This window comes from Octodon degus, unplaced genomic scaffold, assembly GCF_000260255.1.
Source record: "Octodon degus isolate 3935 unplaced genomic scaffold, OctDeg1.0 scaffold00052, whole genome shotgun sequence".
In the NCBI taxonomy this organism is placed as follows: domain Eukaryota; kingdom Metazoa; phylum Chordata; class Mammalia; order Rodentia; family Octodontidae; genus Octodon; species Octodon degus.
The window spans coordinates 4784509-4799694 of NW_004524628.1; the positions used below are offsets into that span (position 1 = coordinate 4784509).

The window sequence follows — 15186 nt, forward strand, 5'->3', positions numbered from 1 at the left end:
ATTACACCTGTCCCAATCACATTTTTAAAAATACTAATAAAAATGCCTAGTATGAGCACAAAAAGGATGCGAACAGATAAACTGGAGAATTTTATTTGGGATCAAGAATGTTTAATTTAATTCAAATTTAAAAATAAAATTTTAGGGCTGGCCAAACAGCTCAGTGGATTAAAAGGCCTGCAAGCTGGCACAGGGGCTGGGGGTTTGATCCCCGGGCCTGTTGTGCCTGCCCCGCCCCTGGGGTACATTATGATGAGCGATTGAGACTGGGCGTTGTGGTGCGCATCTATAATCTCAGCGCTTGGGAGGCTGTAAACAGGTGGATCACCACAAGTCTAATCTAGTAGTGACACCCTGAACACCCTGTAGACCCTTCCCTAAAATACATTAAAGGGGGCTGCCCCTTAGCACAGTTCTTTAAGTGGCTGCTTCAACAAAGCAGTCAGGCTCAGGTTACTGTGGTTCAATCCCCACAACTCAAGCCAGCCAAACCTGCCCTGAAGGCATTCAGAGCCAAAAAATCCTAAAATACATTAAAAAAAATAAAATAAAATTTCAAAGAAGAATGTGTCCTTTGGAAATAAAAACAAAGCCAATATTCTTCTGAACTCCTCTCTAAGGTTCCAGAATCCACTCAGAAAGACATAATAGGGCAGTATGTGTTAAAAGTGTTCCCCTTTGAACGAAGGCATGCAGTTCCCTCCAGCAAGAGCACAGGAGATGGATGTGTTTCAGGGAGGAGAAAGATTCATTGGAAATGATGAAATCATCAGGAATTTTTCTCTGCACTTCCTTTTCTTGTTTCTATAGGAACAGCTGACCCAATTTGAAAGAACTTCAGTTACAGACTCTGTGGGCAGATCCTCAAAAGAAAACTGAAGTATATTGGTCTGCCCTTATTTCTGTGATTCATTCTAAACTTCGTAGTTCAAGATAATTGAGAATTTCAGAATAGAAACATGCTTGGAGTAAAAGTGGAAACAGCACATCATGAAACAGCACACAGTTACTAAAGGATAATGACTGGGAGATAATTTCTCTGCACATAGCTCTTTCAAAAATAATGTGTGCTCACTCATGCATGACTTGTGTATCATCCTGTTTGTTCTCTGTGATAGCCCTGGCTTAGGTGTACAGAGGTATTTCTTTCATGTGGGGGGCGGTGTCACTTCCTAAGGTGGTAGAAGAGGCTTACAGGGAGTTTTGATTCTAAACTTTTCTACTCTTCTATGATGTTCTCCAAGTTCTTGTAGCATACTCATAAATTTAGGCTTGAAGGCAGAAAGTGGGAGAGTGTTACCACTTGCAGGAATTTGTATACCTTAGTAAGTCAACAGGTATGGACAATGCAAACTCACATAAACCTTGAAATAGGATCATTATCATTCAAGCCTAAGATGATGAGCCAGGAGCTCTGGAGAGCTTGAGTTCTGAGGATCAAGATTAACGCTCTCTGTCCTGAGGGCCTAGAACATGTGCCCTTACTGGTATGACACAGTTGTGGACTTGTCCCATAGGATCTAGTGAGGTGGGTAGTTTGAAGGGTAACAGAGAGGTTAAGAAATAGCTCTGCCTCCTGATTTTGCCACTTACTGGCTGTGGCAGAACTTTGGAATATGTTCTTTAGATTCTCAAAGCTCCATATCCTTTAAATGTGGCTGGGTATGAACAGGGCCTACCCAATATGATTGTAAGGACTCTGTGGGCAGTGACTAAGAAGGGCTCTGCCCGGTGGCTGGCCAGCAGATGGGAGCTAAAGCAGAACACGACTCTGAAGCTGACTGGCCTGGATTATTAGAATCAGCTACTGCCCCTGCGAGCTGTGAGCAAGCTAGTTAAGCCTTCCCTGCCTTGGGAATCAAAATAGCACCTGCTCTGTAAGGTTACTGTAACGGTTAAATGTGTGCTGCACCTGTCGCAATGCAGAACAAATGCTTGCTAATAATAATTCTTCTCATTTCTTTTCACAAAAGACTCCTTGGTTGCACCCAGCTGATTTTTGTGTTTGACTAAAAATTTCTATGTGATAAAGTGACACTTTGAGAAAAGGCAATTAGAATTTTAGAAATAGGAAATGGGATATTTTTATTGTTGAAAGTTTTACAATGTGGGGAACCAATTTATATGCACTGCACGCTCTGGACACAGAAGTAAGCAAAGCTTTCTACACTTCCTCCAAGTTATCAGGCCCTGCCTTGTGGCGAGCGGGTTAGGGTGGCATCGCATTCGGCCACTCCTTTTCTCTTGGGCACAGCAGCTATATTTAGGTGGGGCCATGCAAGTTCAGTATGTTTCATTTTGCCTTGAGTTTAGTTGGTCCCAGAATAGTTGACTCCATGAAGGAGAATGCTTAAGTCCAATTTTAAAGTGAGTCTCAGAATAGAAAACATTCAGTGGGGCCAGGCTGTGCTCAAGTACCGCCCTGCTGCCCAGTCTCTGGTAGCCGCTCCATTGGTAGACCAGGTGTAAGTCCTCCCGGAGGTGATTTTTCGTTCTATCAGAGCCGGGGATTGAATCCAGAACCTCATGCATGTAGTATTCCACCACTAAGCTGTGCTTATTATTTTGAGATAGGCTGGCTCGAAACTCTCCACACTCTGCCTCTTCTCCTGAATAGCTAGGATTACAAGTGTGCACCAACATGCCGAGCTCTCTCAGAGTTTTATTGTCTTTATCTTTGTTGGATGTCAGGTGGAATTATGATGACAATACAGATGTGCAGCACTGCTTCTGGGGAGGATTTCTCTCCAAAATGGAAGAAGTCTGTATTTTTCTGATTATAATGGTAAATTCTATCTCAGAAATGTTCAAATAAGACAAAACTTTAAACAATATAGACAAGGAAAAGTCACACACTCCTTTGCCATGTTGAGAAAACTGCAACCTGGTTGTGTGTATCTTTCTGGATATTTTTCTGTGTGTATACACATATGGACACTGACTTTTATGGGTATTGAACTTTATGAATACCTCTTAGCATCATATGTGGCTATCTTCTTGTCTGAAATATATATATATTATAATTTTTATAGTTAAGTTTATTGGTACAATTTAGATATACATGACGATTACATTTATCACAGGGAAATTGTACCTGTGTGTGCTGTGTCTTTATTTCTCTTTTATTTTTCCCATTCCCTTCTTTCCTGTTAGCCCCCCTTCCCCTCCTTATTTACAAAGTTTTGTTTCTATCTTATTCTTTTTTTCTCATTTGTTTCTTTTCCCTTCCTCCCTCCCCTTTCCTTTTAAATACTTTCTTCCTATTTCACAGTATCTGCTGTGATTTTTATTTACACATTCAGTTTTGCACAGCAGAGAAACAGTATGACATTTACACATTTGTGTCCAGTTTTTTACTTAACATTATAGTCTCAAGGTATAACCTATTTACCAAAAAATGTCTCAAGTTTATCCTTCTTTATGGCTGAGTAGAACTGCATTGTATCAAAAAAACACCTCTTTTTTTTTTTTTTATCCATTTCTTGGCTGATGGTCTCTTGGGTTCTTTCCAAGATTTAACTCTTACGAACTGTGCTGCTATAAACATGGGTGCACATATATCACTGTGGGATGATATTTTATTTCTTTTGGGAAGATGCCCAGAAGGGGAATAGCTGGCTTGAGTAGAACCTCCTAGTTTTTGGAGGAATCTCCAGGCTTATTTCCACAGTGGTTGCACCAGTCTACATTCCCACCAGTAGTGGAGCAGCGTTCCTTTGTCCCCACAGCCCCTTCAGCATTTATTATTTGTTGATTTCTTGATAATAGCCATTCTTTGTGGAGTGAGATAGGATCTTTTCAGTTTTAATCTGCATCTTTTGAATGACCAATGATGTTGAAAATTTTTTTCATATATTTGTTCGCCATTTGTATTTCTTCTCCTGAGAAAAGATGCCCATTGAGGGCATCTGAAATGGACAGACATCTATATTATAACTGGTAAATAAAATTCCATTTCATGGATATCCTCTGGATTAAGCTAACCTTCTGTTGATGTTGGATTATTCCAAGCTCTTGTAAAGTTTACGTTGTACAATTGTTCTTACAGGTAGTCCCTGGGACCTTGCTTCAGCATCAGAGATGGCGATACCAGGCATGTGTTCTTCCATCTCTGAAGAGCAGCTGCAGATCCAGGAGGGACTGAACAAGACCAGGGAGGACTTGGCTGAGCAGAGTCTGGTTTCATCTGAGAAATGGCTCCAACGACATGGGCTGAAGGCCAACAAATTGTCTTTGAAACAGATCTTGTCTCAGATTGGATTCCCCCATTGTGAAGGTATGGGTCTCACACACAGCCAGCGTGCTCTGCTGTACCTTCTGGTAGGCTGTGTCAGTTCTGAAGCTCTCTGGATCTTTAAGCTTGCTTTTTGTCTCACATCTCTTTCCATAGGAAATGTGTGAATACCCCAACATATCTATTTGAAAATCAGTTTCCTTGATAGGGATAAGATGAGTCAAACTGTCAGTTTTATATTAGATGAGGTATGATAATTTGTGAGGTTTTTTTTTTTAGGATGTGATTCATTTTACATTTCATCTTAGCCAAAAGGTTGAGAAGCAATAAGGATTTGACTCATTTTATTCAACTTGTCCAGTTTGTGTGTAGAGAGTTGTTTGTAATGTTCCCAGAATCTTTTGCTATCCACAGGATCAGTAATGAAATTCTATTTTATTCCTAATATTTATAATTTATTCCATTCTCCTTTTCTATTTGTCAGTCTTGCTAGAAGTTGTCATTCATCAACTTTATTGGTCTTTTGAATTAGCTTTTTGCTTAATTGATTTTTCTCTATTGTTTTGTTTTCAATTTCATTGACTTTGGTTTTGATTTTTTATTATTTGCTTTCTTCAGATTATTTTGGGTTTATTTTACTCTCATTGCAGATTTTTTCAGAAACATGGTGCTAAAAATGTCCCTCTACCTGCTTCTTAGCCAAACAATTTATATGCTGTGTAATCATTTCTATTCAGTTGTATTTTTTAATTTCCTTTGAGACTTCCTTTATGTCCCATGGAAGGTTTTAGAAGCACATTATTTAGTTTTTAAGTACTTGTGACTTTCTTATGTTCTGTGTCATTTTATTTGTGTTTCAATTTTATTATTATTATTTATTTATATTTCTATTTTTTGATACAGGGTCTTGCTATGCAGTTCACACTCATAGTGATCCTCCTGTCTCAGCTTCCCCAGTGCTACACGTGTGTACCAGGTCCTAAGTGCATGCACCCCCACGACCAGTTTGGGGGCCGGCAGTGTGAGCCCGTGGTTCTGGGGCTGGCAAGGCATGAGGAACCAGGGATGGAACTTGGGACCTTGCACTTGCCAGGCAGGCACTTACACCGCTGAGCTATCTCCCCAAGCTTATTTCAATTTTAGACAGAGGACATACTCTAGTTTCAGTTATTTTAATTCTTTTTTGGTACTGGGGATTGTGCTCAGCGCCTTCCCATGGAACTATAGCCCTAGGCTTTAAAAAATATGTTTTGGGAGACAGAATCTTGCTAAGTTGCTCAATTGCCTATTCTGAGTTTGGAATTACAGTCTTCTTGCATCAGCCTCCCAGAGCTCTGGGATGACAGGTGTGTTTAGACTGACAGGTTTGTTTTATAGCCAAGGACGTGATTTGTCTTGTTATATATTCTATAGGTATTGAGAAGATGTGTATTCTGGAAGGTTGCATAGAGTTTTCTGCAGTTGTCAATTAGATTTATTTATGATGGTGTTATTGAATATCCCTGTTGATTTTCTGTCTAGTTTTTGCCAGTTGTTGTAAAAACAGCATTGAAGCTTCCAACTATGATTGTGGATTTATCCATTTCATCTTTTGTTTCTACTGGGTTTTGCTGTTATATCATTTGGTGCATATACATTTAGATTTGCTATGCCTTTCTGAGGATAGGCACTTTATCATTATATAATTTTCTACTCTGTTCCTAAGAATATTCTTTGCTTTTTTTTTTTTTTGGTGGAACCAAGGGTTGAACTCAGGCCCTTGCACTTGCCAGGGAAGCGCTTATTCCATTGAGCCATCTCTCCGGCCCCATATATTCTTTGCTTTGAAGTTTGCTTCTGTAGTACAGAGAATTCTGATTCTTTTTATTAATATTTGTATGACCTCTTACTATTCTTACTATCCTTACTAACCCAATAATTTGGGTTTATTCTCTTTTTTGCATATAATCATATTTGAAGAAATTTTATTACAAATCCCATGATTTATTTTTTAAATTCTGTTTGCCAATCTGCCCTTTAATTGGTATACTGAGACCATTCGTACTTATGATAATTAATTAGTGGTCTGTTAAGGTTTGCCAGTCATCTTATAGGTGATTTCCCCCTCTTTTTTCCTTTGTTTTTGTTATCCTGCCTACATTTAGATTATTCTAACACTTTTTTTTTTACGGAATCGGGGATTGAACTCAGGTCCTTGCGCTTGCCAGGGAAGCGCTCATTCCACTGAGCCATGTCCCCGGCCCCACTTGAACACTTTTTTGAATTCTATTTTTATTTATGTATAGTGTTTTGTACTGTGCCTTTTAATATGGCTTTCTTTCTTTCTTTCTTTCTTTTTTTTACGGTACTGAGGATCGAACTCTGGACATGGTGCTTGCTCAGCAGGTGCTGATGCTACTGAGCTATATTCCCAGCTAATACGGCTTTCTTAGTGGAGTTGCTAGGTATTGTATTATGAGTACATACATTTTTTTCTTTTTCTTTTTCTGGTACCAGGGATTGAACTCAGGACCTTGCACTTGCCAGGAAGAACAATTTTTTTTACAAGTATCCAGGCATTTTATCAGTTTGAGTGACAAGCAGAAACTTAATTCTCTTTAGTTCCTTTTTCCTTCCCATTTGTAATAATACATATTATTCTCTCTTCATATACTGAGAATATTAGGTTGTGCTAATGTTTTAAAATTTATTTTTAAATCTATTGTTTTGCTTCAACTGTCAAACATAATTTATAAATCTCAAGAAAAGAAAGTCCACTTTATTTACTCATGATGTTTATTGTGTTTTTTCCCCTTATATTCCAAGATTTCTTTTGTAACTTTCTATTTACAGAACTTCTTTTATTTATTTCTTAAGAGGAACTCTGCTAGTAACAAACTCTTTTAAAATCTTTGTCTGAGAATGTTTTTATTTCTCTCATACTGAAGAATAATTTCAAAATTTTGGGTGAATAGTTTTTTCTTTTACTACTTAGAAATATCATTTCATTTTCTTCAGGCTTCCAAGGTTTCTGATGAGAAAATCACAATCATTAGAATTCATTTTCCCCTATTGGTAATGTATCATTTTTCTTTGACAAGATTTATTTCTGTCTTTTAGTTTTCAAAGGTTAGACTATAATGTATCTTGGGTGGATTTCTTTGGGTTTATTCTCTTTGAATTTTACTCAGTTTCTTTTTTTAAATTAAAAAATCTTTTATTTATTTGGTACAGGGTCTTGCTATGCAGTTCAGACTCATAGTGATCCTCCTGTCTCAGCCTCCGCAGTGCTGGGATTACAGGTGTGCACCACCATGCCTGGTTTCTTACTTAGTTTTTTGAATCTGTTGTCTTTTTCAACCCTTCTTCCTATAGTACTTTTTCAGTCTTCCTCTTTCCTCTTCTTCTTTTGATATTCCAATGAATTGGATACTAGACCTTTTGTTTTTCTTAATCTTACATATCTGTGAGGTTCTGTTCGTACTTCTCAGTCTATTTTATCTAGGTTGTTCAGATTGGGTGATTTCTATCCTGTCTTTAAGTTTACTCATTCTTTTTTCCTCTTGTGTCCATTCATTGAGTTTTGTTTCTTTTTTATTTTGTTATTCTATTTCTGGTTGGTCTAACGGCTCCATTTGGCTCTTCTATGTATCTTCTGGCTTTTTTTTTCCTGAAATTTCCAATTTTTATTCATTTCAGGTGTGTTTATAATTGCCTGATAAAATGTTTCTATGATGATTGCTTTGAGACCCTTGTTGGATCCTTCTAATGTGTGTCATCTTGGTGTCAATGTTGTTCATTGTGCTTTTTCATTAAGTTTTAAACTTCTTAGCTTTCAGGATGATGTGATCTTTTAAATTGAAACAGACATTTGTATATTTTATAATTTGATTCTGCATTTTTTTTTAGCTTTGTTTTCTAGTCTCTATAAAGGAAGGCATCTTACTATAACTACTATAATTTCTTTTCTTTTCTTTTTTTTTCAGTACTGGGGATTGAACTCAGGACCCTGTGCTTGCTAGACAAGAGCTCATTCTACTGAGCTATCTCCCCGGCCCCTCCACTCTAATTTCTTGATGGGGGTAAAGTCCAGGCTCTTCCCATAACCCGTGTAACATCTATAGGAACAGGGGATCTTTGTTCAGGATGGTGGCTCAGACTTTCCAGGCCTCACTGATACCACCCTGGATAGGGCTAAAGGATACATTTTCATTGCTCTCTGTGTGGCCTTTAAAATTTTTTTTTAATATTGGGAATCAAACTCAGGACCTTGTGCTTGCCAGGCAGGCACTGTTGCACTGACCTATATCATCCCTGACCCCTCCATATGACCTAGCCTGACACTGTGGATGGATGGTCATGTTACCACTGAGTGGTGGAGAAAGCCTCACCTCTGACACAACCCCAGTGAGAGAAGGAAGAGTTACCTTTGCCTCATTAACCTGAAAACATATAAATTCATTGTTCTGTGACTTCTGTTTTTTCATCTGAAAAGTCAGTCATATTCATAAAACTTTTCCATTGCCTGTGATGTATCTAATATATAATTTTTTCTGTGGCTACTTTTAAGAGTTTTTTTCTTTATTCTTTCCTTTCAGCTAGGCTTTATATTATGGTAGCTTTGGTTAGGTTTTCTCTGTATTTTTATATTGCACAGGATGTGCCAAGCTTTTGGATCTGTAAGGATTTTTTTTTTTTTTTTTTTTTTTTTTTGGTGGAACCAGGGATTGAACTCAGGCCCTTGTGCTTGCCAGGGAAGCACTTATTCTACTGAGCCATCTCCCCGGCCCCTGTAAGGATTTTTTAAAAAGCAAAATTATAGGTATCTTCAACTATTATTTTTTCTAATCTATTTTTGTGTCCTATTTGTCCTCTCCTTTCCTTTTGAAACTCCAGTTAGAGTTATGCTAAATATCCTGATGTTGTCCCACACATGGCTGAATTTTTTTTTTTTTTTTTTGTATTTAGTACAGGGTCTATAGGGTCTCACTATACAGATCAGACTTGTAGTGATTCTCCTGTGTTCAGCCTTCCCAGAGCTGGGATTATAGGCGCGCGCCACCATACCCAGTCTCAATCACTGTCTCAGTGCACCCCAGAGGTGGGGCCAGCATGGCATGACGGGGATCGAATCACAGTCTCTGCGCTCTGCCTAACCAGTCACTTTAATCTGCTGAGCTATCTGGATGGTTCTTTTTGGTTTTTTTTTTTTTTTGGGGGGGGGTGTACCAGGGCTTGAACTTAGGACCTTGCACTTGCTAGGCAGGTACTTATTCTACTGAGCTATCTCCCCAGCCTTAAAATTTTGTTTTTCAATTAATTTTTTAATATAAGAATCTATAAATTTGCTCTTAAGACTAGTTAATTTGTTCATGGTTATTGACTGCTATGGTTTAGATGGAAAAGGTCCCCTGAAAGTCTCATATATGAAGCTGAGACTTCTGGGAAGAGGTGGTCACTGGAGGAATGACTGGGAAGGGTGTGTTCTTGGCTCTGGCTGCTCTCATCTTTCTCTCCTTCCTGGGCACCTAGGTTGAGATCGTGTTCTTCTGTGATCTTTCTGCTTTAGATCTGGGGAGCACACACTGAGCCTATTGAAACTATGAGGCAAAATAAAATTCTGTCATTAAAGTGTAAGTGTCAGGTATTTTGTTCCAGTGATGGGGAAGTGACTAATTCCCTGATGCTATATTTTGGCCCCTCTTAATTGCTATTAAATCCATACATTTGTTGTGTTTGTGTTAGTCTATTTTATATGGTTATAACAAAATACTGGGGCAGGACAGCTTATAAAGAAAAGAGGTCTATTTCAGCCTACTTCCACAGGTTCAAGAGCGTGGACCAGTAGTACTTGGCTCAGTTGGAACCTATGATAGGTGATACCACAGTGTGACAGTGCTGACGAGAGTAGTGAGTAGCACATGGGGAAGAAAACAGGGAGGAGCCATGTGGTCTTGGAGCAGCCCGTTCTTGTGGGGACTAAGAAGTCCCATGAGACTTGATCCACTGTCATAAAACAGCACAAATGCATTCGGAGTGAAGAGCCTCCATGACCGAAGCGCCTTGCACTGGACCCGTACCACCAATGTTCCCCTGCCTCAGTACTGTTACCCTGGGGAGTCAAACTCTAGTCCTATGAAAGCCAAAGCAGAACCTTTTGTTCTACAATTTTCTTTCCATAAAAACTGATAGCTTTTCCTCTAAAATCAAGATCAAGATAAGAATATCTATTATGACCACTCCTGTTCAACGTAGTACTTAAAACATTAGCTAGAGCAATCAGGCAAGAGAAAGAAATGAAAGCGATAAATATAAGAAAGGAAGAAGCCTAAGTATTTGCAGATGACATGTTACTCTACATAGAAGAACAAAAAAATTCCACCAAGGGCTGGCCAGATGGCTCAGCAGATTAAAGCCCCTGCTTAGGCAGACACAGGAGACTGGGATTTGATCTCATGGTGTGTCATGCCAGCCCTGCCCCTGGGGAGACTTGAGATGGTGACTGAGACTGGACATGGTGGCGAGTGCCTGTAATCCCAGTGCTTGGGAGGCTGAAAACAGGATCACTACGAGTCCGATCTATGTAATGAGACCCTGTACTAAATACATAAAAAAATTTCCCCAGGACTCCTAGAATTAATAATCAAATTCAGCAAAGTAACAAGTTATAAAATCAGTATACAAAAATCATTACTGTTCCTGAACACTAATAATGAATTCACTGAGAAAGAAATTAGAAAGACAATAGCATTCACAATAGCATCAAGAAAAATGGAATACTTAGGAATTAATTTAACCAAGGAGTGAAAAACCACTTCAGTGAAAACCTCCTCACTCTGAAAAAGGAGACTAAAAAGGATATAAAAAAATAGAAAAAAATGTTTTGATCAATGTGCCTGGATAGCAAAACCAATATGGTGAAAATGCCCATACTTCCAACACTGATATATAAATTTAATGCAATCCCAATCAAAACACCAACAGTGTTAGTCCTCACAGATCTAGAGAAAATAATCCTAAAATGCATATGGAACTGGAAGACAAGCAGAATAGGAAAAACAACGTTGGTAACAAGAGCAAAGCAGGGGGATTTCGGCCCTGGATTTCACAACAAAGTTACAGTGATTAAAAAAACAAAACCCCTGCATATTACTGGCACAGAAACAGACATGTGGATCAATGGAACAGAAGAGAGAAACAGAAAAAATTCCAAATGTATTCAGCTACTTGATCTTTCACAAAGAGGCCAAAAACAGACACTAGAGAAAATGTTGCCTTTTAAATAAATGGTGCAAGGGGCGGGGAAGATGTCTCAGTGGAATAAGCACTTCCCTGGCACGCGCAAGGGCCTGAGTTCAACCCCCAGTTCTGAAAAAAAAAAAAAAAAAAAGTTAAATAAATGGTGCTAAAAAAATTGGACACCCACATGTAGAAGCTGGACCTAGACGCATACATCTCACCATGTACTAAGTTAAAATCAAAATAGGTCAAACATTTAAGTCCTAAGAAACATTTAATCTCCTGGAAGATAAAATAGGTTAAAAAAAAAAAGAAAGAAAAACGCTAAAAGACATAGGCATAGGCAAAGACTTTCTGAACAGAACCCCAATACCACAGGAAAGAATACTGAGAATCAACAAATGGGACCGTATCAAATTTAAAAGCTTCTGCACACCAAACAAGATGGAGAGACAACCTATAGAATGGAAAAACTATTTCCAACTGTTCCTCAGTTAGAATATACAACATCTAGAATATATGAAGAACTCAAAGAATTAACCCAATAAAAGACCCAATTAAAAAGACAGGCTGTCAAAATTAATAACACATGTCTCAGAAAAAGTACAGATGGCCAATAAATACATGAAAAAAAAGTTCAACATCACTGGGCATTAGAGAAGAGCAAACTGAAACAACCCTGAGATTCCATCTTCCCGCAGAAAGAATGGCTATTACCAAGAAGTCAGATAATAGCAAATTCTGGCAAGGCCATGGGGACGGATGGAGGAATCCTGCACTGTTGGTAGGAATGTAAACTAGTCCAACCACTGTGGAGATCAGTACAGAGATTTCTCAAGAACCTAAAAATAGAAATTCCATTTGAGTCAGCTCTTCTCCTTCTAGGTACTTAGAGCTGAAGTGGTCATGGTACACGGATACATTCATATCCATGTTTATAGCAGTGCGATTCATAGTAGCTAAATGTTGGACACAGCTTCCATGCCCGTCAGCAGATGATGGTGGTCTGTATTCTAGCAGGCATCTCGCTTGGCTAAACCCAAAGTTTAAATTCTTTCTCTCCCATTGAATAAATACCGATCTCACTAGTCAGTGTTTTCCTTTTGAGGACAAAGGCTATTCCAGTTTCTGGCTGTTTGTGATTATTCTCTAAGGCCTTCAAATGCTGAGTAATAATACACTTAAGGGTGGGCGAGGTAACTCAGGAGACTAAGCGCCTGCTTAGGCAAGTGCAGGGATTGGGATTCAGTCCCCAGCGCCACATGCCGCTCTGGCCCCGCCCCTGGATGCACTGAGCTGGCCAGGGAGTCCGGGCGTGGTGGCACACACCTGTGATCCCAGTGCTGGGGAGGCTGCAAACAGGAGGATCACTACAAGTCTGAGCTGTCTAATGAGACTTTGTATGATATAATAATAATAATAATACACTTTGTCCAGACTTTGTCACTGAATAAGGGTTAGCCAGTAAGATCTATCCTACCATCATCGACCACAGAACTCACAACATCCCTGCATTTCGACTCTTAGTACAGCTTATTAGGCTTTCCCTAGACTTAGCTCCCCCAAGCCTCAAGGAAGAACCCCTCGAGCCCAGGTGAACGCTGCTGATGTGAAGTTCCTTCGTTCACGTGCAGGAGTTGAAACTTTGGAAATAGGTGTTAGACTCTGAGGGGTCTGTTGAGCTGGGTTATTGCTGCAACTCAAGTTTCCGTTCTTCACTCTTTACTATGGTGAGAGTTAGACTTTGAAACTTGTAAACTTTATCACCCCTTGTGTTTGGGACCAAGCCTGGCCAGGGAGACAATAAAATTCAGCCTTGACTTTCCTGCCTTTCCAGAGTAGGCTGTTAACCTGCCTTTCTCGAAAGGCAGAAGAAAGGGAGGGCCAAGATCAAGAGCACCACCTTCGGGAGTGATCGGTAATAATACTGAGGACAGTGACAAGCACAGTGACACCAGCAGCGGCAGGATCAGGATGTCTCGGTGAAGCTTCCCCCTTCCTTGCCCTGCCAAGTCCTTCCAGCCTCAGAAGCCTCCTGGAAGTTCCATGAAGTAGAAATGTGTTTCAGACAGCGCCGGCTTCCCATCCTGTCAGCCCTGACCTAGTGCTTGCGAGTGCTCAATGAATGCAAGTGCCTTGAGTGCTTGCACAGATGAACACAGATTTTTTTTTTTTCTATGTTTAGCGCATAGGTTGAACTCATAGTGATTTTCCTGTTTACAGCCTCCAAAGTACTGGGATTACAGGCGCGCGCCACCATGCCCAGTCTCAATCACTGTCTCAGAGTACCCTGGGGGTGGGGCTGGCATGGCAGGCCCCAGGGATCGAACCCCCGGCCCCTGAGTCTACCTAAGCAGGCGCTTTAATCCGCAGAGCTATTTGGCCAGCCCTTTTGAACATGTAATTTAATGAGTAGGAAGTCTTGTGTTTCTCACTGCGTTTGGCTATTTTGAATCTATTTCTTGCCTGCCTTGTCTTACCCTTTAGTCTTATACCTCCACTTGAAATAACTTTAGGTAGTCTGTAAGTTGAATTTTTAAAGCTCTGAAATAGGAAGGAATTATTCAAAAGGAAAATAGAGAGAGGGAGGGGAAAGAAAGGAAGGGAATGAAACATATAAGAAAACAAAGACAAAATAAAAACTGAGCTTTATAAATGAAGAGGAGAAGGAGGTTTGAAAAGAGGGATGGGACTGGGGAAAAGAGAAAAGAATATACGGCTCACACTGCCGCAAATTCCCTATGAGCTTGGCCGTTCTGTGCACCGAGATCATACCAATAAACTTGCATTAGAAAAGAGTTCTTTTTATTTTTTTATTTTTATTTTTTAATAGATTGCAAATTGAAAATAAATTATTTACAAACATAAATGAATATAACAATAAAAACTGTCTAAAATAAAAATGAAGAAAGAATTTACAGATCAGTCATAATAGTTCAGTGTCAAAACCAAGAAACTTATATTCATATAATTAGAATTCTCAAAGTAGAAAGGAGTAGGCAATACTATTTAAAGATTTAAAATTTCTGAATTTAGTTCAACTTATAATACCACATTTCCAAGAAAAATGAACCTTTGCAAAGACATTTAAATAAAATCATACCAAGATACACAAAAATGAAATTGTCTAAAACTTATTGTAAAGAAAAATATCATTAAAACATATACATAAAAATATTAGCTATGGAAGAACAAAATTAAATAGCATCTTATTCCACATTAGAAAGAAAAAAAAGGATCAAGTGTGTAAGAAACTAGATTAATTAAAGGACTGAAAGAAAAGATTTGTCCTCTTTGAATTTTATGCTTAGCAAACATACCTTTGAAAACTAAAAGTAAGATTTTCTAGTTATATAAACTTGAAATATTTTAATACTTCCAGAAGTAGCATATAGGAAATAACAAAGAGCATAATTCAAAAGGCAAGAGAAGTTGCAGTATGTTCCTGGACGAACAATAAAGAGCTCTCAATATGATAGCTATGCAGGACTATATTAAAGATACATTAGATGAACCCTTATTTAAAGGCCATTGCAGATTTCTATGAAACAGTACCAATCTTATGTTGGGTTATACACGTATTTTTTTTCCCCATATGCATGTGTGTGTATGTGTGTATAAAAGACAGGGAAGAAGTAATATAAAGTCAACAGAAAATGGAAATATACTTTTTTAAAGTTTCTAATACTAGGAGAAGATATCATACAATGTCTTTTAAATAAATTGTAAGTCAA

At 38.7% G+C, this 15186-nt stretch overlaps 1 protein-coding gene across 2 annotated transcripts in view; it reads left to right on the forward strand.

The window, feature by feature from the left end:
* The window catches only part of Vwa3b (von Willebrand factor A domain containing 3B), a 226717-nt gene that overhangs the window by 7878 nt on the left and 203653 nt on the right, over positions 1 to 15186 (forward strand). For both annotated transcript variants that reach the window (XM_023717542.1, XM_023717541.1), the window contains exon 2: positions 4049 to 4276. In XM_023717542.1, the coding sequence (XP_023573310.1) occupies positions 4049 to 4276 (228 nt within the window). The remainder of the gene's footprint in view (positions 1 to 4048; positions 4277 to 15186) is intronic.